Source organism: Danio rerio, chromosome 19, assembly GCF_052040795.2.
Source record: "Danio rerio strain M-AB ecotype USA chromosome 19, GRCz13ab, whole genome shotgun sequence".
Taxonomy (NCBI): domain Eukaryota; kingdom Metazoa; phylum Chordata; class Actinopteri; order Cypriniformes; family Danionidae; genus Danio; species Danio rerio.
In genome coordinates this window covers 16,370,318-16,394,869 of record NC_141039.2, presented here as the reverse complement: position 1 = coordinate 16,394,869, position 24,552 = coordinate 16,370,318, and the positions used below count along the sequence as shown (strand labels likewise).

Below are 24,552 nucleotides of genomic sequence, written 5' to 3'. Positions count from 1 at the left end.
AATTACCCGATGGTCACTCTGTCTGAGCTCCAGCGTTCTTCTGTGTAAAGAGGAGAACCTTACAGAAGGACAACCATTGGTGCAGCAATCCACCAATCAGGCCTGTTAGGTAGAGTGGCCAGAAGAAAGCCACTCACCGCCTGGAATTTGCCAAAAGGCATCTGAAGGACTTTCAGATCATAAGAATCTAAATTCTCTGGTCTGATGGCACTAAAGTTGAACTCTTTGGAGTGAATGCCCGGCATTACATTTGGACAAAACCTGGCACCACTCAATACCCTACAGTTAAGCATGGTGGTAGCAGCATCATGCTGTGGAAATGTATATCAGCAGCAGAATTTGCAAGACTTTTCAGAAGGGAAAGATGAATGCAGCAATGTACAGAGACATTCGGAATGAAAACGGTTCATCTTCCAGCTTCACAACAACTAGGTAAAGAAAAGAGGAACGGGCAAAAATTCCCAAAGACTGATGTGCCATGCTTGTGGCATCATATTTAAAAAGACTTGAGCCTGTATTTGCTGTCAAAGGTGCATCAACAAAGTATTTAGCAAAGGGTGGGAATACATGCGATTTTTCAGGTTTTTATTTTTAATACTTTTAATACCAATTTCGAAAAAGCTTTTTTCACATTGTCATTATGGGGTATTATGTGTAGAATTTTGAAATTAAAATATGAATTTAATCTATTTTAAAATAGGGCTGTAACATAAAAAAAAGTTTAAAAAGTGAAGCACTACGAATACTTCCCGGATGCACTGTATATCACAAAGCATCATATTTGACTGATTGAACACACATTATAATGTATTTTTTATATATATTTTTCATTTTCTTAACTTTTAATCATTAATATATATTTTTTGTTTGCACAGTTATTTCATTAACTTGCCCCTAAATTTAGTCTCTTTCGTTTCAATAATATTTGAAAAGTTTTAAAATTGTTTTATTTTCCAAAGACAGGCTTATTATTATTATTTTTTTTCTTGAAGAAGGGTCTGTTTAAATGGACAAAAGAGGTGCAATGAAAATTAACACTTTTCAAATATTTTGTTGTATTTGCATTTCAGTTTCATTTACATATTTTGTTTAAAATAGTGATACATGTTGTATTGTGAACATCATATCGTAATACACATTGTATCATGATGTGAGTGTATCGTTACACCTCTAATAAATATTGATATTAAGTGATGACTTCTTGTTAAAAAAATATAAAGCAATTGGCAACACTGCTTCTAGGAATGTGAATGTGAACCTACACTGGTCTCACAGTTCAGTTACGATCATGTCAATGATTTGGTTAAATTCAATATCATAGTGCATTGACATTAGGGCTGGGCTGATAAACAATATTAAATCGAATTGTAATAAAATTTTCCTCAATAACAATCATAGCTCTGGACTTTTTTTTTTTTCTCTATATTGATCTAAGAGCCAATCACACAGTATAAATGTACTACAATGGGGAAACTAAAAGTTTGTTAATATTAGAGGTGTACTGAATTTTCGGCCATCAAAAATGTATTGGTCGAAAATATGTTATGCCATTTAATGGAGTCTCTCATTTTTGTGCGCTAGTCATTGTTGGGGTTCTGTTTTAAATCTGGAAGCATTAACAACTCATATTGAAATATATATCGTTATCGTCCAATATGGAAAATAATTACAGAGATTGTATTTTTGCCGTATCACCAATTGACAATGCTTTCCATACACAATTTTATTTTTGACTTGGACAGCACAAGAATATTGTCTGAATTTATTGTCTTTTAATAAAAGCTGTCAGATCTATGAACTGTACATTATTTATTTATTTATTTATTTATTTTTATATGTGAACTGTACCTTAATTTTACCTGCTTAAAGAAAACACTCTTTTTGTATCTAACAAAACTTCAGTGTCAATGAAAGATTTTCCCAGCAAACTCACAAGTAGTGAATTGTGCACAGTTGTCTGCTTTTTATGTAGTTTTAATTACTCGCACTTACCTCCCTCACCCTAGCAAGGTACCGTGACTTAGCACATATGAGGTAAATAATTTTAGGATAACCAGTTATGATATTACTGATCTGAATCATCTGCATTACAGTGCATCAAAGAAACAATTATTTTGAGACCTCTAACTGTCTCCCATGGACTGGAGTATCTTTCTCAGCCTTACACATGCTTCATGCGAGTTGGCAACACCCACTAATTTACATTTTGTGGTACTTCACTTTTACGCGATTCACCTTTCGTATCCTTGCAGTTTTATAGATTTTTTTGTGACAATTTGACAATTTGTTCTGCTTCATGTTTGGCTGTAGACCACTGTTAACAATCTCCGTGTCTCCTGTACAGTACAGAATGCGTTCAGCTTGCCAAATTAACGTAAATCTTCAAACGCTAGCAGTGTGAGTTCCAAGAAGACTGCAAAAAGTAGTCTCAGTTTGTAACTGTCCACAGCAAGACTATCGTAAAGGAGGTCGCACACTAGATGTGCCGCGACATGCATTGTAGAATTGTAAACACAGGTTTCTACGATACGCACACCAGCGACTCAGAACACGGTTCATGTTTCTGCCGCGCCACAAAGTGCCATCTCAATAATTTTATATTAAGTAACATGCGAATGAGCGCGTCCGGTGTGTTACTTCCAGCTGTCATTTGCAGGGCGCATACGGTGTGTGACCCCCTTAAGGATGGAGTCTGCTTTAGTTTTGTGGATCAGTGACTGCAGGCAAAAGAACATTACACTGGATGCCAACATTATCCACACAAAAGCTAAAAAGCTTTATGAACCTTTTGCTGACAGCGGTGGATGTTTGCACCTGAACAGGTTTTAATCTTTGGTTTTATTCTATAATACTGGACATAATGTTTCCGTGGTAATAATAATTAGAGTCATATCGCCCGCCCAGTCCTATTTCTCTGTTGTCATGTAGGTTCTGCATGTGTAAAACCCTGGGAAATAGGCCCATCAGAACAAGCAGACTGTTGCGTGATTCACAGATTATGCTGGGAGTTTTAATATTCACATTTGAGACTGCCTTTAATAAGCCACAACGTTTCCTTGTGAGACAACAATGACAAGTTTATAAGTTTATATTAGAGAGAGAGAGAGAGAGAGAGAGAGAGAGAGAGAAATAGAGAAATAGAGAAATAAAGAGAGTGAAAGTGAAAGAGAAAGAGAGAGTGAGAGAGAGAAGCTTGCAAGTCAGTGCACAGCTCATTCATATTCACGACACTTCCAAATATGGTCAGTATGAACCTTCTGATTCTATGACAATGACGTACTGGATCAGATCCAATATATAGTGGTCATTGTAACACCCACTATGGTAACACCCATGCCACTGTAATTATTGGGTTTAGGGTTGGGGTAGGTGTAGATGTTAATAACACACAATTCAATGGGTAATTGAATTATAAATATAAACAAATCTGAATTCAACCAACAACTGCTCATACATGTACATGCACTACTGTACGGATTAAATGAGGAAGTATTGTATATTACTAATTGTATGAGTATTGTATGAAGGCGGTTAAGGAAGCAGCCATTCTTTGAAAAACTCCACAATTATGTAACTCGCTTAGTTTGTTAAAGGTATTTTGTGTAGTGCTGAGTATGCAGTCATGTCATCCGAGTTATTTACATGACATATTACACAATACAAGCTGTTTCAGATAACTAGTAATAAACAACAAAATGACCAATTAAAAAACAAACATTTTTCTTTCTTTCTTTCTTTCTTTCTTTCTTTCTTTCTTTCTTTCTTTCTTTCTTTCTTTCTTTCTTTCTTTCTTTCTTTCTTTCTTTCTTTCTTTCTTTCTTTCTTTCTTTCTTTCTTTCTTTCTTTCTTTCTTTCTTTCTTTCTGCTAATAATTGCTATATAGTTTTGACCCTAAGGAAGTGGTATGTTAATCATCGTTATATAAATGGTTTTAATGACTTATCTGTGATTTAGTGTTCCTCACAACATCTTATTTTTAATCCATAGTAGGTGTCAGGACAGTTTGTTTCCAGTTTGTTTTTTTCCTCCATGCGTTGGCATCAATACATCATGAAAGAGTATGTTGTTTAAATTTAATTAGATTTCACTTACTGTATTTACAGGCAACACATCATCACATCTGTCTTCATCATTCATATCACTCTTCACTGCCTATTTACTTACTCAAACAAAAAACAAATCATTTAAATGTTTAATGTCTTATTTATTTATTTGGTATATTGCCATGTAATGTGTACATTAATGTTGTCATCAGGTCCTCACAAAAAAAAAAAACCTCCAGGGCTTTGCCTTCTGCTTTTGTTGTTTGTTTTCAGAGAAGGCTATTGGGCTGCGTGATTCTGGCTAAAATAGGAATCACAATTATTTTTTTTTTGCTTAAAATAAAGATCACAATTTGATCAATGAAACGCCATGTCATGGTCTTTAAATGACAGCAGTAAATAACTGAACAACTATTTGAACTGTACAACCGTGTGTAAATGATAAATTAACATTTATTTTACGTATATCTTTTCTTATTCATCTTTTGTCACTGGAATGTATCTTTATGGGCTTCTGGAAGGACTTTTCCACTTTTCATTCCTCTTGGTATGGAAAGTCAGAAATGTCTGGCCCATTTATTGAGACATTTATTAAACATGTCTCTTATAAAAAATTAGACTTGAACATGTCATGGACAGAAGCAGTTTACAGAAAATAATTAATCTATTCATTTTACTTCAGCTTAGTGCCTTATTTATCAGGGGTCACCAAAGCAGAATGAAGCGCCACAAAAAAATGACAAACGATGCAATTTGGAAACATTGCAAATGATGAAAATGAGATAAAATGCACATCTATAAATCTAATACTTGTTTACTAAAAGAAAATAGGCTTATGAACTACTTATAGCAATGAGTGTGTTACATGAAGTTATATTATTAAAATATTTATATTAAAAAAAGTTTTATCTTATAATTCCAGCCAGCTTTTAGTGAATTTGTAATATTGTCAAAAACACAGAACTTTCAGTTGTTATATGTAAAAAAAAAAGCCTAAATACATGCAGGACCATTCCAATATTTTGCCCGTCTCCAACTATTGACAGCAGATTCCTCAATGAGAGAGAGAGAGAGAGAGAGAGAGAGAGAGAGAGAGAGAGTGGGGATTTGCACTCGCGATATCTTTACTGCTCTATACATTTAACCTATCAAATGTAATGTTTAGACCATCACTGCGCCTCTCGTGATCTGTTCACTTGCTCATTCACTCTCATTGCTATGATTTTTAGGTATTTGAATTCATTTTGGGGGATCACGAAGCCGGTATGAATTTGCGGAAGTCAGAGGTTTTTGGGAGAGGTCATAACTAGACACAAGATAGAGGAGATGGCTCCGCTCGCATCAACAGTTCATTTAAATTCTTATCTAATAGAAAGCTTAAATTAACATTAGACAAATATTATTTTCATTTATTTATTGTTCTGTCATTTAGTTTTAATGTTAAAATTATCACTCATGTTAAAATCAAACACTTTATTTATTTTAAGTCCAAAGATAAAAATTTACTTTTTTTGTTTGTTTTTTATTAATATTTTGTGCTGTATTTAGTTACTGAGCAGCAATAAATAACACTTAAAAATACAAGCAGTTTTCTTGTGATTTTCTAAAAAAGTGGTGTTTTGAATTTAATAAATGCATAATAATCGTGATAACTGTGAAACCATGATTATTCTTTTGACTGTAATCGTACAACCAAAATCTATATTGGTTGCATTCCTAATTGTTATGCTGTTCAAAATATAATATGAATGTGTTTGAATTTAGCAGAAGCCTACTTAAGTAATGCACTGCTTTTGTTGTGCTTTGAAATGCAACATTTAAATATGTTTGTAAAAAAGCCCTTTGAGGGAAAAAAAAGTACAAGCAAACATATTAATCGTTTTCATTTTGGTGACATTTTATGTAGTTTTTGTTAATAATCAAATAATCTGTTTCTTATTTCCACAGGAACTTCTCCCTGCTGCTTCGTTCTTGACTTGGGAATGGAAAACCGAGGTAAATGAATGAATGAATCCAATCAATCAATCAATCAATCAATCAATCAATCAATCAATCAATCAATCAATCAATCAATCAATCAATCAATCAAGTTTCAGGACTGCAGCTGACACATTTTTTGTTCTATTTTATAAATCTTTTTAAATCATGTCATATAATGTTCTAATAAATTTTGCAGTTCTGAATTCTAGTGTTAGAGAATTAACAATCTAACTCGTATAAAGTAAAACATTATAGTAAAAGTGAACAAATAGTAATAAACCATTAGGCAAAATACAACTTAAAACCTTAATACATTATGTATGTATTCATTTATTTATTTTACAAAATTATTACAAAATAACTAATAAGGGTGTCATGATCCTCCAAATCCTCGATTCGATTACATTTTCAATTCTAAAGTCACGATTCGATTCGATTTTCGATTATGAATAATTAATTAATTAATGACCAATTAATTATTTGTAGCCTACCGTTTAAACTACCTGACCTGCATGGTCTTTGTTTTACCCATAAACAAATCATACAGTAAATGAATAAAGGCAAGATACACACATAATTACCACCTGTCAATCACTTTTTCTGCAAGACTCGTGAATAGGCAGTGATCTGTGTCGTTATAATGGCGTCGGAAAAAAAGACGCACAACCAACAGGAACCAGCCAACAGTATCTGAGGTGTTCGCTAAAATGACTAAGTACAAGTGAGTGAAAGATTGAAGCAGTCCTCTGACTGCCTGGACCTACTCTCTCGAGCGCATGGCTGTGTATGCGTCTGTGTCTGTGTGGTCACGTGATGTGCATTTTTAGAGGTAGAGAGGTAGGAGGGCTGCTCAGAAATGCTACACGCCATTGTGGATGTCAAATCGTTGTCGTTCTAAAATGCCATTTAAAAACAAAGACGGCGGGCGGAGAATTGCGATGCCGGTGTTGTCTATCGGACGAACCGTACGTAATGCGTACATAGCAGAGCTTGCAAAACTATGTTGACAACACGAACGTTGTCAACATAACTCACTGGAAATCCAAAATGCTTACACACCTGCGACTTCATTGAAAGAGGAGAGGGTTTAAGTTCTGTTGACGGGTCTCCTGCATCTGCAGTTTAACAGGCACTTCAACAAGCCTGTTTTTTCCCGCTTGGCAAGCCAAGCTGACGTGACATGGGGGTGTGGCAGCATCGACAATTCTATTTTTTGATTCGATAATCGAAATTGAGCATAAATTTCGATCGATTTCGATTAAAAATCGAAATCGTGACACCCCTAATAACTAAACAGCTGAAATCAGTTTTTCAGGTAGGTCTAACAATGCTTTTGTTTAGGTTTTTTTTGTTATTGATGATTGTTAAAGGGGTAGGTCACCCCAAAATGAAAATAACCTCATGATCTATTCTCTCTGTGGTTTTAAAAAATTTTATTTGTTCTTCTGTGAAACACAATCGATGATATTTTGAAGAATGCTGGTTGCGGGCACCAATCAACTTCCATAGTAGGAAAAAAAGCACTTTGGATATTTATACTAAATACTCTGGGCATTAATGAGTTCTGGCTATCAGCATTACTTAAAATATTTTAATTTGTTTTCAACAAGAAAGTATCTAAAATAGGTTTGAATGAACTTAGCTTTTCTCTCTAACACATGCAATGCTCCCCTTTGAAAAATTCGGGGATTAAGTGTAAATAATAATTAAACTGAATTTTGGGTAAATTATCCCTTTTAATCATCTCTATTACTTTAATAAATGTCCTCTTCAGATGATTATTTTAAAGTGTCAGAACACTTTGTCAACACTGTTCTGGTTTGCTCTTGACTGGAAGTAAATGGTGATATCAGCGTTCATGTGTTATGTACTGGTGAGGTCATAAAGAATGTTATAGATTGTTGGTCATGTGACTCATAGGTGTGTTGGCTCTGGATTTAGATATCCGATCACGCTTTAGTTGCTCGACACACCCACAGGTGAAACTCAGAGCGTTTCACTAGCCACACTGTAGCTGTGCTTTTCTGTGAGGAATTGTCGTTTATGGAAAAACAGAGTAACTCTATTGAAGAGGAGTCCGTCTCATCAGGTAGGAAATACTTTCAGTTTGATACCTTTGAGAAGTTGAAAAGTAGAGTTAATTATTTGTTGTCTACAGTTGAAGGTCAAGAGCTTTACTCTGTGACAAGTATAGTGCATTTGAAAATACAAGCAGTCATTATGGTTTGTTGGTAGTGGCTGGTTGTCCTTGAGATATTAGGTTATTATTTTAAATTGATAATATTATTTTTTTATGTATGTAATTATTACGCATTAATGAAATTCTTGTTTACATCTTTTTAAACATTAAGATTCAACATTAAACATTCATATTCATAAGGGATGCATTAAGTCAATCTAACCTGAGTTTATAATAAAATATAAGTGAAGGCCTTCATATTTAGTAAAGATTTCAATAAAAAAAAAAATAAAGAAGAAAATCTTAATAACACTAATAATAATATTTTTTGTTTAAATAATGCTTTTTTTAGAAATAAATAAAAATAATGCTTTTTTCTAGAAATAAATAAATAAATAGTCAAAAAGCACAGTGTTTTTTAATGTTGATAATAAAGACAATTATAATTTTTGTACAAATAAATATATTGGTCATGTCATGAGCGTTATACTTCCTTCAACAAACCTTAACTAAACCAAACCTTTAATTGGTAATGGTTCATAACTACTCTCATCCTACACCCATGCTATTAAGGCTGTTCACATGCTTTCAAATTGCTCAATGTTAAATGTTTGTTGTCAGCATGTTATTAATGCTTTCATATTACTATTTATGCTCTCTTTTTTTTTATAAATATATATTATTTATACTTGACTTTAACTTTTAATTTAAAAATTTGCCTGAAAAAAAATGCCATGGTATTCCTGTCTTATAATCTGCTGTCTTGTTCTAACTTAGATAAATTAGTAATTAAATAAATAAATAAATTAATTAATTAATTAATTAATAAATAAATGCTTACATGCATACAGGTACGTACACACAGTGCTCAGCAAATATAAGTACACCCCTCACAAATCTATCTTTTAAATTCATATTTTTAATAGGTAGCTATACAATGTTATATTTGTGCATTTACATTAGATTAGTCAGTACTGAAGCCAAATCTGGAATTTATCTAACAAAATAATTACGACAACGGTCCTAAAACTAGTACAGCCAAATTTATATCTTATAGAAAAATAATATATACAAATTTAACAAAGAGGAAAAATCAAGGGAAGCAAAACAAGTGAAAAATTTAGTAGAAATTTTGTAAGTTGTATTTTTTATTTTTTTTTTGCAATATTTTGCTTGAATTGAATTGCATTATCTTTCAATTTCTAAATATATTTGGTGACTAAAATATTATTTGACTAAATCAATCTGTTTAATAAATCTGTTTTGTTTAAATGCACCAAAATACATTGTCTATATTTACTGAGAAATGGATAAAATATTTATTTTCAAAATGGGATGAACTCAATTATGGTGAGCACTGTACATGCATAACAATATAGTATCATTGTCGTGAAAGTCGTGGAAGCCAGGGACTGTGCCAGGAACTGGAATTGCTCTTTATTTACATGGGATTTTGCTGTGATCTGGAAAAAGTCCAAGAGATTTCCTTGATTGGATTTACTCACCTCAGTGTTTTCTTCCTGTGACACTTGTCCTCGTGTTGGGTTGAGAGGGCAAGAAAGAGAGAGAGTAGATAAAGAGAAAGAACAGAGATGCGGTGTTGTGTCTAATGCTGGGACAGTCGCATACTGGTAGTTGTGTTTGTTTAATACACTCGACTGTATCTTGGGTGAATAACTGGAACACACTGCATGAAACCACGTCACTGACACTTTATCAGGATCTAAAGGTCATTGTATTATTCCTGACACTATAGCCAAATGTAGCTATGTAGATAAGACTGTAGCTTGATGGATTTTTCACATATTCATTTTAGTTTTCTGTTTATTTGTTTGTTTATTTATGTGTGTATTTAATTTATTATTATTATTATTATTGTTGTTGTTTTTGTTGTTGTTGTTGTTGTTATTATGAATGACAATATTATTAATAATAATAGTACTACTACTACTACTACTACTACTACTACTACTACTACTACTACTACTACTACTAATAATAATAATAATTACATTCAGAAACATTTTTTTTCGGTAATCTGTGTATATGAGGGAAAATGTAAAGAGATTTTTTTAATCAAAAATAGGATTAATACATCTTTATTTTTAGTAATATAACATTTTTTTAAGCACTAAGGACAGTCTTTTAAAATATATTGAATAAATGTACAGTTTAAATTTAAATACAATTAATTTTCATCTTTTATACTTTGCCACAAGTAGCATTTAAACAAAATTTTGTAGGATTGTAAGCAATAAATTTTAATAATTAAAAAATTAAACTCAATTTAGCATGAACACTTACAGTAATTGTTTGTATTTTAGCAAGTGTGTTTTGTTAGAGATGTTTTTTTTTTTAATACCTAAACGTTAAATATAAATATACCTAAATATAAAACAATCCCCTATTTATCATTTGCTGAGCATGAGGTATAGTGACAGTCAGTCTTTGTGGTATTTGTCCCACCTCTGCTCCTCTATGATTGGGCGGGGAGCTCATATTTGGGATTTCTTTGAAGTTGAACATCATTCAGCTCACAGTGCAAATGAAACAGATGTTCAGCCCTTTGCCCTGCTTCTGTATGGAAAAGAAAAGAAAAACAGTAATTACTGGCACTTTTACAATCACCAACACCTACAGCATCTTTATTTTCTGTGTTACATTTACGCCACTGTGCATGCGCAAAAATTGTTAGTTTCACTTTTTATTCAGATTGACTACATTTCCTTTCAATCTGGTTAGCAATGATTTAAACTACCCCTGTGTATCCAATTGATACTAATTAGATGTAGCCAAACAATTTCTGTTGGCTTGTTTAAATATTCCTATTTTTTTTTTTTTTTTTTTTTTGATGGCTATGTTCAATTTTAAGCAGATAACTTGTGTCCTTGCTATAGCAATTACTTAATATGGTGTGTAAATTGCTATAAGTAGGTTATAATAAGAGGTTATTTGAAACAATCAATTTAAGAAATTCGAATATGTACTGTCAGTTGTTTTTTAGAAACTGAAAGTTTACATATTACAGCATGCAAAATGTATTATCTACTGAATTGGCCCCAATCTAAACTGCTTTGGCACTTGTTCTTTAGATACAAAATTAAGTCTTGTCTTTTATCTGTATATAAAAACTTTATTATTATTAGTTGCAGATAAAAAAAACAAAAAACATTTATAAATAAAAAATGGTCTGTATAATACACAAACACACAGACAGAAAGAAAGACGCAGAGTTATTGATTGAGAGTTATTGATTTTGACTGTGTTTTCAATTTCTCTTGATTCAAAAACATTTAGATTAGGGGTTTTAGACTTTTATTATGGAGTATATTCTTGTATGTTATTTTAGCGTACAATAATTCCTGTTTAGCGTACAATAATTCCTGTTTCAAATAATACTGTAAATTATTTATTACAAATAAAAGGCATTTCATTGATTTATTTTTATTGATGTTCTTTCCACAATGATTTTAATCAATCAATAAAACATTATAATGATTTAAGGCAGATTTGTACTTTTGACTTCAATAATTTCAATAACACATTATATCCTTTAGGTGGCGCTCATGTAAATCATTAGTTTTCTGCTGCTGGCAGAATATCATATAAAGACCTGTGTTCTCTCAGACTTAGTTTATATCTGCTTTACAGTTAGACTTTCTCTTAACACTAATATTTTATAGACCATTTCAATGTGGTTATGTAATTGGCCTCTGAACATTTCTTGCTTGTTAATAAACTATTTCATAACTGTAACGAGGCTATTGGATCATAACTTAATGTTAAAACAGCTATCATAACATTATTTATCAATATGTGGCTCTTTTTAAGCTATAGAATTAAGAAATATAAAATAGGAAATACGCTGATACCATTGTTTTTGTTTACATCACTTAAAATGGTAGAAAAGAACACATGTCTTTTGTGTTGTAAGTCGTCATCTTTTTTATAGGAAAGGAAATTCTGTTAAGTTTCTCTCTATGACTCAGAACTTCTTAGATCCCATATTTGTTAATGTAGATATTCCAGAACAGTCACATTAGCCTCATTTAAATTATATTATATACAGAAGCTGATCTGGGATCAGTTTATTGTATGGAGCGTGTCAGTCAATCAGCACTTATGCATGCATTCACTGATTCAGAGGTTGAATATTAAAGGCGACGATTGACGCACAGCTTTAATGTAAAGAAAGTGAATGCAGACATTTTTATATTATTTCAGCGTGCTTTAAAGATTAAAAATATATCAGAAATATGGGAAAATACTTAATGATAGGATGATAGTTAGATAGAATGGTAAAATACAGGAGAATTTTGGCAAAAACGGGAGGGTTGACAGGAATGAAGTGAACAGGAAGTGCTTGTGGAAAAACAGTATTGCGAGAATGCAAAACAACTTTGCGAGAGAACGCAAAAACCTTAAAAACATGATTTCCTATCATGTTTTTTTTTCTTTATATTGATGCTGAAACAGTAATTTGTGAAGGCCCTATTTGATTAATTTTTTAATAAATCAAACCCATGTCTTTATAGATTGCTGGGATAGATGGTCTTTATAGATGGCTGTGCCAACTTAAGTCCATAAGTTTTTGCTTAAACGTCAGAAAAAAGGGTGTAGTTTTATTATTATTTATATTATTTGATCTTTTTTATCTTCATTATAAATACACATTCCTGATAAGAGTATAAATACTAGACTGGCCTGTAAAACTGTAAAAAAAAAAAAAAAAAAAGCCTTTTTCTTGAAGGTTGTGAGAATGTTTAGCATTTGACCTCGGTCTGAAGTTGCTGTTAACACACACTTCTGGCAGAATAAAGCAGCCTGCTATCTGAAGTGCAGACCTCTTATTTTTGCCATTATTAGTTATAAGATATTTGGAAAATCTTTTAATTGATACTTGAAAGTGGTTTATATAAACTAAGAGCATTTAATGTCCAATATTATGTGTTGTATTCCATTTACTGAAGCAGTTTTTATCTATCTTGGTTCATTCTATGCTTGTCTGGCTTTTGTCTCTTGACAGCTCAACTGAGTTTATCCAAGCAAGTGTGTGTGTCTGTGTGTGTCTGTGTGTGTCTGTGTGTGTCTGTGTGTGTCTGTGTGTGTCTGTGTGTGTGTCTGTGAGACAGAGTAAGAGAGAACGTTAAAAAAAAGGAAAGAACCCCCTGGCTCAGACTGGCACTAAACACAGCCAGCTTTGCTTTTCTGTCCTCCTCTGTCTCAGTTCTCCATCTGTCTGATCCCGGACTCCTACACGTAACGATAACATCAGCCACATCATGTCCTGTGTTGAGAACTCCCTTCTCCAGAAGCATTTACATGATGTTCAGTCCTAATGCAACTGCTTGACATCGAGTTATTTTTGATTTACCTATTGTTCATCCGATCTCCTTGTACGCTATTTTTAAGGTCGATAAGATGTTGAAAGAAGCCTTTACTGCTCACCAAGGCTGCTGTTAAAAATACACCATGACAGTAATATTGTAGAAAATAATTACAGTGTTAATTTTTTTTTCTTGTATTAGCAGAGCCATGTGGTTCTTCAGAAATTTCTTAATGTGCTGATTTGCTGCTAGACATTGATTTTTAATGTTAAACAGAGTTTCTGCATCATTATTTTGTGGAATCTGAGATAAGTTTTTCCATGTGTCAGTATTGCTTTGTCTTCTTCATATCGTTTGATATGTACTGAAGGTTTATTAGTAAAAATAATAATAATAATAATAATAATAATTATCCATTTTACTTGTAAATGGTGCCTTTCTAGACACCCAAGGTCGCCTTACAATGAGCATCAACAGCCATGCTAAAACAATATAAAGCAAATAATAAAACATTACTAAACAAGCATTGACCAGTAGGGGTTTCAAAATTAATAGTTTCTTCGGTGCACCGTGATGCAGATGCGGACAATTCGGTATCGGTTCAGTAGTAATCATAACCGGTTATTATGTACTGACGTCATTTATCTCATATGCGCTCTGTCGCGAGGGAGGTGAGCGCGAGTATTTACAACACTCCAGGAGCCAACTCAGGGCCGGCCCGTGGCATACGCAGTATAGGCAAATGCAGTGGGGCACCAGAAAAGAGCGCGGTTAAGTTGGTTTTGTTTTCAATATTCCTGACACATTCAGTTATAGACGGCAATAACTCAAAAACCTCTTACCCTAAAAAGGTCTAAAGTGTGTTACTTATAAAAAGACAAAGCTGATTCTGTTTTACAACTGTCTTTTTCTTTTTTTTTCGCTCGACATTATGACCACTGCTCCTTTTAAGCCCTTGCAATATCCGTTTAGCCGGGAGAGCTTGTGCTGAACGACCTAAGGGACCGTCGGAAAAGTGCTTTTTTTTTTTGTGTTTTTTTTTTTTTTGCTCCGCTCAACGCGTGCTCTCCCGGCTTAAGGCATATTGCGAGGGCTTGTGTGTGTGTGTGTGTGTGTGTGAGTGTGTGTGTGTGTGTGTGTGTGTGTGTGTGTGTGTGTGTGTGTGTTTGTTTGTTTGGCGCTGTCTATGTTTGTGTATGTGTGTGAATGAGAGACAGTGTGGTGCTGTGTGTCTGTGTTTATACAGACAGTTTGTTATAGCCTCCCCCCAAAATATAACACTGTGTATGAAAAGCATCGTCAATGCACCGTGATGCACCGAGATATCAAATTGAACCAAATCGATGGCATGAAAATTGTAACTGAACCGTAAGACCAGTATAGGTTCACACCTCTACCAAACAGGTATAAACACACATCGCGAATATAAAATAACATGATTAAAAGAATTTGTTACAATTGATCCATTACATGCATATTGTCTAGCGTTAACGGTATGTTGTAGCAAGAATGTAAACCATAGGAAATGCTGTTTGGCACTGTTAACTATTTAGCTAGAAATTCATATTTATCTATCAAATCGCTGTAAACAGCCACAGTCTTCAGCAGCGCTGCAGTGCCTCTCTATGCGTTCTACATCTCAAATAATGAACACGCAAAATACATGGGAACATTTCATGTTACTTACACATGCTTATATCCTGAATATACATGAAAGACACTTGTCTGATTTTATTTTAGAGAGCATGCTTGAGGTTCAGCTGTGTCCTCTTCATTTTATGTCTAATTCAGGCTCACACTGACATGGCTAACAGCTACTTTGACTGACTCTATACACAGCAGAGGCACAGCACATGCTGGTGATGTAGAGCCGATCCGTGAATCACAGTACATTATGTTAGCTGACCAATCAGAGCCTCTTGAGAGCTTGTTTTCGGGGCAACTAGGAAATATGACAGTCATTTTCATGTTGGCTGAGTAGAAGTATATAATTAAAGCAAGATATATGAAAAAATAAAGTGCTTTTTTTTTTTTTTGCAAATGAAGCATGAGAACAGATTGCTTTGCGTCTTATAAACAAAAAAAATACACTCTGGACCATCCCTTTAAAATCACTGAAGTCACTGTAAGTGTAAGGTTGCTTAATCTCATTGGACATTACTAAGCAATGAAAGCTAAGAAAAGCTATAATGACCACACTGCAGCACATCATTGCTTAATCTAAGCTCTCATCATCATAATTGCCTGGAATCCTTCCTCCCATTTTGGTTACGCCTGGGTGTTTAGCATCTATATTAATATCGTCAACGGTCTTCATTTCACTCCCACACGTAAATAATCAGCCTGTGCCGCCGCCTCAATATCACTCTCTACCCCTGCAATTCGAGACCTCTGTGATGTCACTTCCTGCCAGTCAAGGACTCCTCCTCGCCTCTACTCAGGTTGCAGCCTCTCTTGGGTTACACGGCACCATCTAATCCATTTTGGGAAATGACGGTGTGTAGCAACAGAGGTCAAGACCTTAGAGACCAGCTCCCACCTCATCAGAGTTAAACTTCAGCTCAGGGAAAAAAAAACACCACCATAGGGAAGGACTGGCATTCCAGCCAGCTGACATGCTTCAGACAGTCAGCGTATGTTATTTATGAAGTCAGGGCTGCGGAGAGGGAGGAACCTTCCACGAGTTGTTGACTGAGACCGGCTGAGCCACCAAAACACAAGTTGTGAAGTAAGAAGGAGGGACGAACGGGTGAACGCGAGCTCCACCATCTAGGATTACAGAGCGAGAGTACCTGCTCGCTGAAAATAGTGGATTTGTGTTTTGCCCTCCCTGCCGCGGGCCCCGGGACAGGCAGAGGACGGGGCACACGGGACGCGGGGCAAGATTATGGGACAGGGAGCAAGTACTCAGACTTTAAACCCAAACCTTGCCTATATTACAGGTGAGTTAGTTTTAATTTCAGAAAGTTTTTATGTTTCTAAGCCATGGCAGACAGGTTTTACTTTTTATTCAGGAGGTGATTGGAAGTTGTTGCACTGATGCCAACTGTACTTGTCTGAATGATAGCAGGTGTACAATTTTCATTCTCATAAAAGAAGGAGTTTAAAACAGGCATGGACAGGTGAATGTGTGCTGATGGAATGTGGCGATTGTGCAATCAGACATTCTCGTATTTCTGTCAAGCACACTTCCTTTCGGACTAGATCCTGCGGCTTTATTTGAGAACGTGGTCATCCTTTGTCGGATACATTATGTTACCGTATTGCTCGCTTTAATGGTGTACAATTATTTGTTTGGTGTAGCTATAAAGTAAAGGAGAAAACCTGTTTGTGCTGTCTGTTGATTGAAGCTGGCTCGAGTGCTTTGTTGTTGACATTGTTTTCCAGAAGTGTAAGTTGCAGTTTTGTGGGCAACATGCAGCCTTGCCCTTCCTTTTACTTTGTGCTATAAGAGAATATAAACAAATGGAAGCTGCGGGACTCATTCTTTAAGCTATTTATGTCTAAATTGGTTGATCCTGATGCATTGGTTTTAGAATGGATTTTGTTGAATTGGTTTTGTACAGATGTGTACTGATTAGTAGGCCCATACGGAATCTGCGCGTGCAGAATTCCGCAGATTTTCGGCAGAATTCTGCAGATTTTTAGCCCATCAATTATTCTGTTTATGTACTTGAGTAAATGTGTGTTAATCTAAATTTATTCAGTTTTTTAATTAATTACAATATTATTATTGACTAATATGAAAATGTTCATCTGATTTATGTACAATGCAGTTTGTAAAGTAGTATTTTCTGTCTTTTAGTAGATATATGAGAAACTTGCTTTGTTTACCAAATAAAGTGAATCTTTGGATTTGCAATTTAAACATTAAATAAAAGGTATTACTTTTTATTTCACATATTAAGGTTTTAGTTATGATGCTCCCAAAATAATTTAGCAGAAATCCACAGATTTTTACCAAAATTCTCAGCAGAAATAGCAAAAAACGTCCGCAGATTCCGTCTGGCCCTGCTGATTAGGCATGAAACGATAACTGTTTTCAAGGTATTCCGCGATTTGGAAAAGTCAAGGTTTTAATACCACCATTTTCTGCTTTACCATTCATATATATATATATATATATATATATATATATATATATATATATATATATATATATATATATATATATATATATATACACACTTTATTTTCAGCAGAAAATATATCCAAAGATGCCATTTTAAATTGTAAGGAAATCTGTGTTTTTGAAACTAATGAAGACATTAATAATACAATAACACTAATACTTAAACTGTAAGGTATTTTAGAATGACCAAAACAACATTTCAGATGGTTTACAACATGCTCAGCCTGCTGGTTTTTCCAATCGTGCACATTTTCATCATCACATGATCTTTTATAACAAAATCACATGAATCACATCCTTTTTTAATGTGGATATTGGAATTTGTTCGGTAAAAGTGTTTCCATCGTAGTTTATGCGCATCTTTTGTTATCGAATAAAAAAGTTTATTCTACTTAGCTGATATGTTTACTGCTCCAACATATTTTAAATGTCTTTTAAAAATAAAATGTATTGTGTTCAAAGGGGAAAAATGTTTTTGGTGTTTACCCAGACATTTAAAAAGATCATAGTTTAGAACAGTAATGACAACACCTGCGTATTTTCGATAGGTGGTTTAAATAGAACAGTACTGTTTTCTGCTGCTGTATAGTGTACAGTATATGTAGCGTATGGCATGCATATTTGGAATGTTTTATATCTCTAGTGCTTTTAAAATGTATGATAGACAATGTACAGCTTAGCGTAGATGAAGAAAAAGTGAATAAAAAGCCATAATATTTCAGATTGTGGAAAATTCCAGCAATCAGACAGGTAGCTGTCGTAATTCTGGTACAGTTTTATTTAAATTAAAATGGATTCAATTCAGTTTCATGCATATGTTACTGTAAATGATGCTCCACTGAAGAGCAGCTCCAACCAAGCCAACCAGAGGCAACAGTGGCAAGCAACTAAAATTCCACCTGTACACAGACGAAGTGTTGAACACACCTTGGGAGAAAAAATTTTTGGAAATGTTTTTAAAGGGATTGAAAAAAACAGGAGATCAAAATGACCAAGTTGATAAGATGACACCAAAACAGTTAAGCATGTGTATTGAGTTTGGGTAAAAAATTAACATTCTACTTTTTAAAATTTTTATTTTTTTATGTCTAATTGAATAATTGTGCTTGTGTTGAGCAGAAGAGACTTCATTTTAAAATCTTACATTTTTTATTATTTTAATTGTTTTATTTTTAAAATTTTTGTATTATTATATATGCTAACAGTTTTTTTTGTTCCACTGTGCTTTGAAAGGGTTAATTCACCTACAATTAAGATATACTGATTATTTACTCACCATCAAACCTTTTTCTTGAAAACAATAAAATATATCTTGAAGAAAGCTGAAAACTTGTTACAACTGACTTGCCATAGTATTTGTTTCTCCCATGAAGATCAATGATTACAGGTTTTCAGCTTTCTTCAACATATCTTCTTTTTTGTTCAACACAAGAAAGAAAATCAAAAGTTAGAAACTATTTTTCATTTTATTTTTTGGCTTAACTATCCCTTTAAACAAAAGCACTTACACATTTCTGTAAATGGAGTTTCAGGCACCTTCTGTTTACTCGTTGTGTTGTTTTAAGGTGTTGGCACGAATCTTCTGTTTGTTCCGTCAAACGACATCATGTACAAAACTAATCTTTGATCAGTCTTTGGGCTTGTTGAGTTCTCCCATTGACCTTCTATTTACACACACTGCACAGTGTCCTTGACATCCTCCGGCATTAGCATAGCTGTATATACACTCAGTGAGTTCAGGGTTGTCGACTCTGATCTGATTCTCACGTTTGTCACTGATATGAGAGGAATTTGCTGCCTTCCTGAAACAAAGAGCTCATTGAAGCTGAGGCGGCGCTTTATAGAAATGTTGATTGAAGTGTGTATGTGTGTGCTTTTGTGTGTCAGGGTAAAAAATCAGTGCTTGGGGTTGTTGAGTGTATATTTGACCTGTTGTCTGATTATGTGCACTTTGATTACTTTAGTATTCTGTTTAATCAAGGTTGAGCTGCAATGATAACAAGTCACTGTGGGCTTTTTATTCAAAACAACATGAAGCCAGTGATTTTCCAGTGCACTGAAGAAAAAAAAAATACACCTAAGAGCAATTTCACTCTGACAATGCAAGCACGTTTCTAAAATGATCTTCCTAAAAAGAAAGAGCCTATCAAGCCTAGTGAGAATGTAGGGACTGCGTTGAATATTTGCAGTTATTTTAGCCAAAATAGTAAATTAATGCTATGTGTAGAATGTTGTGAGTTGCCGTGTTCAAAAGCAAAAAACTAAAATCGACCAAGTATGATGTATATATATATATGTATGTATGTATGTATGTATGTATGTATGTATGTATGTATGTATGTATGTATGTATGTATGTATGCATGTATGCATGCATGTATGTATGTATGTATGTATGTATGTATACATATATATATGAGCAATTCCATGAAAATGTCAACCTTGCCATGAAAAGAAAAATGTTTTCACCAAAATAGCGAAACCGTTTCTACATTTTTTGCGCAGGCAAGTGTTTTACAGTACTTTAAAAATACTTAAAAATGTCTCTGTCAATGTTTTCAAACTATTATATTTGATTTTCCAAAGTCACACAAATGGCAATTTCACATCCGTCACATCCATAATGAAAAAGTGTCACATCCATAACAAAGCTTTTCCCTCAAAAATGCAAAAATGTCAAAATAAAATAAAATCAATCAGTTTTGTTCTATAAAGAGCCAACTCTTATCCTTTTGTTGAGCATTATTTATCTTGGGTTGTGCAGTTTAATTCACAGAATTTCTACGAAATATGTTGTATACTGTAAACTCACAACTTTTTTTGTCACATCCATAACGCTTGTTTATTTTCCTCATTTAAAGTATAAAAATGTTCACAGATTGAATTTTTTTGATCCCATAACTCTGTGGTTAGTTGTTTTGGAAAATATAAACAGATGATTCAATATAATGTTAACGTATACTCTCTCTGCGAATTTATGTTTTGAATTTTTACTGCAAATGTCACATCCATAACGCTGGAATCAGCCATATATATTATATATGTGTGTGTGTATTTATATTAAATATTTATCTACTTGTAAGAGATTTTTGAATGAGAGGTGCATTACTTGATTTTAAAATAATAGAAGGAAACACACACTATCTACTATCTATGATTAGTTATAGGGCCAGGCGGAATCTGCGGAAGTTTTTTGATATTTCTGCAGAGACTTTTGGTAAAAATCTGTGGATTTCTGCTAAATTATTTTGGGAGTATCATAACTAAAGCCTTAATATGTTAAATCAAATATAATATATTTTTAACTTTTATTTAACGTTTAAAATGCAAATCAAATTAGATTCACTTTATTTGGTAAACAAAGCTTTCTCAAAGTCTCTCAAATAATATATCTACTAATATTACTATACGAACTGCATTGTACATAAATCAGATGAACATTTTTACATTAGTCAATAATATTACTGTAATTAATAAAAATATACTTAATAAATATAGAATTACACAAAATTACTCAAGTAAATAAACAGAATTAATGATGGGCAAAAAGTCTGCGGAAATCTGCGGAATTCTGCGCACGCAGATTCCGTGTGGGCCTATTTGAACATCATAGTTAAACAACTGAAATTAATACACACATTGATCAGATGGAAAATAGTTGGACTTGATAAATATTTTAATCCTCAAGTTTACATTAGAATTGTGTCCTCAATCAGGTGGATTCTGAATGATCCAACTAATTTTTTGTTTCCACATTATGAATTGCTTCCCTCTGGTAAAAGTCCCTAAGTGTAGGTTGAACCGAAATGAGAAATACTTTGTACCAGTTTTTAGTGGATTTATAAAACGAGTTTATCTTAATTAGCATTATAATTATTGTAATTACTGTATTTTGTATTGTGTTTATTGGTTGTTTTTATGTCTGCAAATTGGTTGTTTTTATGTTTTCAAATGTCTGCAGCAATATGGTGATGCTCATGACAAATTTCCTATCAGGGACAATAAAGTTGAACGAAAGAACAAACTAACGAACTTAACAATGTTAAATTTTTTATATTAAAATTAGAAAATGAGGCATATCTCTTCTAAAAAAAAAAAAAGTGCATTTCTTACATCTTTTGTAAACAAATATTTTAATGTAAATAATAATATTATTATAATGTAAAAAATGTTGTCTCTGGTGTAGATTCCAGTCATCGTCATTGTTGCGACGTGTAGTACAATTTTTTTAAAAGGTACATGAGTATGCGCATGAAGACCATATCCATGCATTCGACGCAGAATATAAAGTAGCCCTAACAGAGAAGGGTCGGTAGGAAAGTAATTGTCCTGGAAAATTTTGATCGATTATAGGTTCTGAATGTCTTATTACTTATTCGATTAATTGCCCAGCCCTGAACTGAGGTGGGCTTTTCATCGTAATATAATGAAGTGTGCTAGTATTTGTTCATACCTTTCAAAAGTAGTTGTTTTGAAGTAATTAAGGGACTACTTTTTAACACTATCCTTGTTATGACCTAAAGCTGAATTATACAAGTGGACTCGACAATTCTTAAACATTCGTGCCAATGTGCTCGCTCCTCTTCCGTGGCTCGCGGCGCCACCCACACATGGCAATGCTACCAAGCCGACCAATCACAGAGCTTGTTTTAAATGTCATTGTGACATGTTACATTAATTGAATAGTGTGCATTAGGGTATATCCGTCTGTAAAATCTAGATGGCTGATGGCAATAATTTTTTGTAACACTGTATAACAATAATTGATATTTTAACATTACTGTGAGGGTTGGGGTGGGATAGATGTTAATAAAATACAGTTTAACGGGTAATTTAATAAATAATATGACTAATACTCTGTATAATTACTTTTTACATTACTCTGATTGTTGGGTTTTGGGTTAGGGGATAGATGATAATAAATTACAATTGATATATAATTTAATAAATAATTCTCATTAACTTCCAGCTACAGCTGTATCCCTTCAACTGTATGCGACTGTGCAAAGGCTGCATAGCCCTAAACCAAACCTAATTCTAGCCTATTCCGAATCCTAACAAAATATGTTGGCAATTAGTACTACTCAATACTTGTAGTATGGTTAGTTACTTGCTAAAACAGACACTGAAAAAGGAAAGCTGTAACTGAAATTAAAATACTTCTATACAAGGGCTAAATTGATGAAAAGTGACAGTATTTCAAAAATATTTCTATTTAGACTCGTAAAAGATTTACAATTTGTTCAAAAACAATTAAAAGCAACTGGTGCAATCCTTGATGAAATATTGAAATATTTTTTGAATACCAAATCAGACACCTTTTATTTTAACTTATTATTCGTTTAGGGCGAGGCAGTGGCGCAGTAAGTAGTGCTGTCGCCTCACAGCAAGAAAGTCGCTGGTTCGAGCCTCGGCTCAGTTGGCGTTTCTGTGTGGAGTTTGGATGTTCTCCCTGCGTTTGCGTGGGTTTCCTCCGGGTGCTCCGGTTTCTCCCACAGTCCAAAGACATGCGGTACAGGTGAATTGGGTAGGCTAAATTGTCCATAGTGTGTGTGTGTGAATGTTTCCCAGAGATGGGTTGCGGCTGGAAGGGCATCCGCTGCGTAAAAACCTGCTGGATAAGTTGGCGGTTCATTCCGCTGTGGTGACCCTGGATTAATAAAGGGACTAAGCTGACAAGACAATTAATTAATGAATTATTAATCTATTTGACATATTTGCGCAGTTATTATGCATATGTTATTGTGCTGTTTTTTTTTTCATGTGTAAAGTGTTTTCATTGGCAAATCCTATTTAAGCAAAGTGAACTAGATCTGTGTACTGTCAAACACTTGCCAAATCAGTTAAGAGCATCTAGGCCAATGAAGCTGCCAAAACCCATAAACATTGCAGAGCGCCCCGTGTGTCATACACAACTTGCCTTGTCTTGTTTCTCCAGACCTGTTTAACGGTCTCTCTCTTTTTCTCTCTCCCATAATTTGTTATGTTTGCTATCACAATTTGCCCAGTGAATAAAAACAGCCTTTTCCCCTATATGCTTCAATATTTTAACATTTCTTTAAGCAATGATGATTTTGCAGTGCAAGTTCTTATTAACCTTGAACAATAGCACTAAATTTGATTGCTCTCCGAAGAGAAATTAATTCAATTAAATGCATTTTTTGAAAGTTATACATTAACTAAATTTATTTTATTATATTTGTATTTTAATTCTTATTTTGTGTTAATTTACAGGAGGTGTTAGGGTTACTTAAGTTTTGCATTTTTTTTATATATTTTTTTAAAGTTTTTTTTTTTTTAACTAAAGAAATATGTTGTCAAATTTTAAAAACACCATATCACAATTTACTAAAGTATAGGAACAATTAATAATGTCTCCAAATAAATGCATATGCATAAACTATTTTATTTATTTTTATCTATTTTTATAACAATTAATAATTTCCCAATTAATATAACTGAATAAAATTTTTTTTAATTTATTTATTTATTGTTATTTTGCTTAATATGATTCTGGCCTTAATATTAGGAATTCTACCAAAGCATATGTCCTTGTGTCCCATACTTTTTGTCGCATGTCTGTTTATGTTTATGTTTAGCTTTTCTTGATTCCTTTATTTGATCCCTCATTGTTTCCTTTGCTCTAGTTTTCCTGCCTCTAGTTAGTCTCCTTATCTGCTAATTAGTACACACCTGTTCTGTTTCTCCTGGATTATGTTCCTCCATATACATACAGTTGACCCAATGTCTTATTTTGTTCCTTGTCCAGTGTGCTTTATTTACTTATGCAGTCTCTATTCTTACTAGTCGCCTACTTTTTTTGTTATTAAGACTTTTGATCTTACTTATTTTTTGCACACTACTAGATGATCGTAGTGGTAGATCGTAGCTG

General features: G+C 33.5%; 2 protein-coding genes across 30 annotated transcripts in view; both read left to right on the top strand.

Moving 5' to 3' along the window:
* The window catches only part of LOC147839576 (uncharacterized), an 846,284-nt gene that overhangs the window by 700,960 nt on the left and 120,772 nt on the right, over positions 1–24,552 (top strand). The window lies entirely within an intron of this gene.
* Positions 1–24,552, top strand: part of phactr4a (phosphatase and actin regulator 4a) — an 87,349-nt gene that overhangs the window by 20,624 nt on the left and 42,173 nt on the right. For 15 of the 29 annotated variants that reach the window (XR_015516113.1, XR_015516108.1, XR_015516115.1 and 12 more), the window contains exon 2: positions 5,991–6,038. Coding sequence is in view for 16 of the 29 variants with exons in the window: in XM_087294861.1 (XP_087150987.1) it covers positions 6,026–6,038 (13 nt within the window). In the remaining 13 variants the exon portion in view is untranslated. Of the gene's footprint in view, positions 1–5,990; positions 6,039–7,979; positions 8,113–16,066; positions 16,472–24,552 lie in introns of those variants that run through there. The other 14 variants (XR_015516112.1, XR_015516107.1, XR_015516109.1 and 11 more) reach the window with 4 other exon arrangements.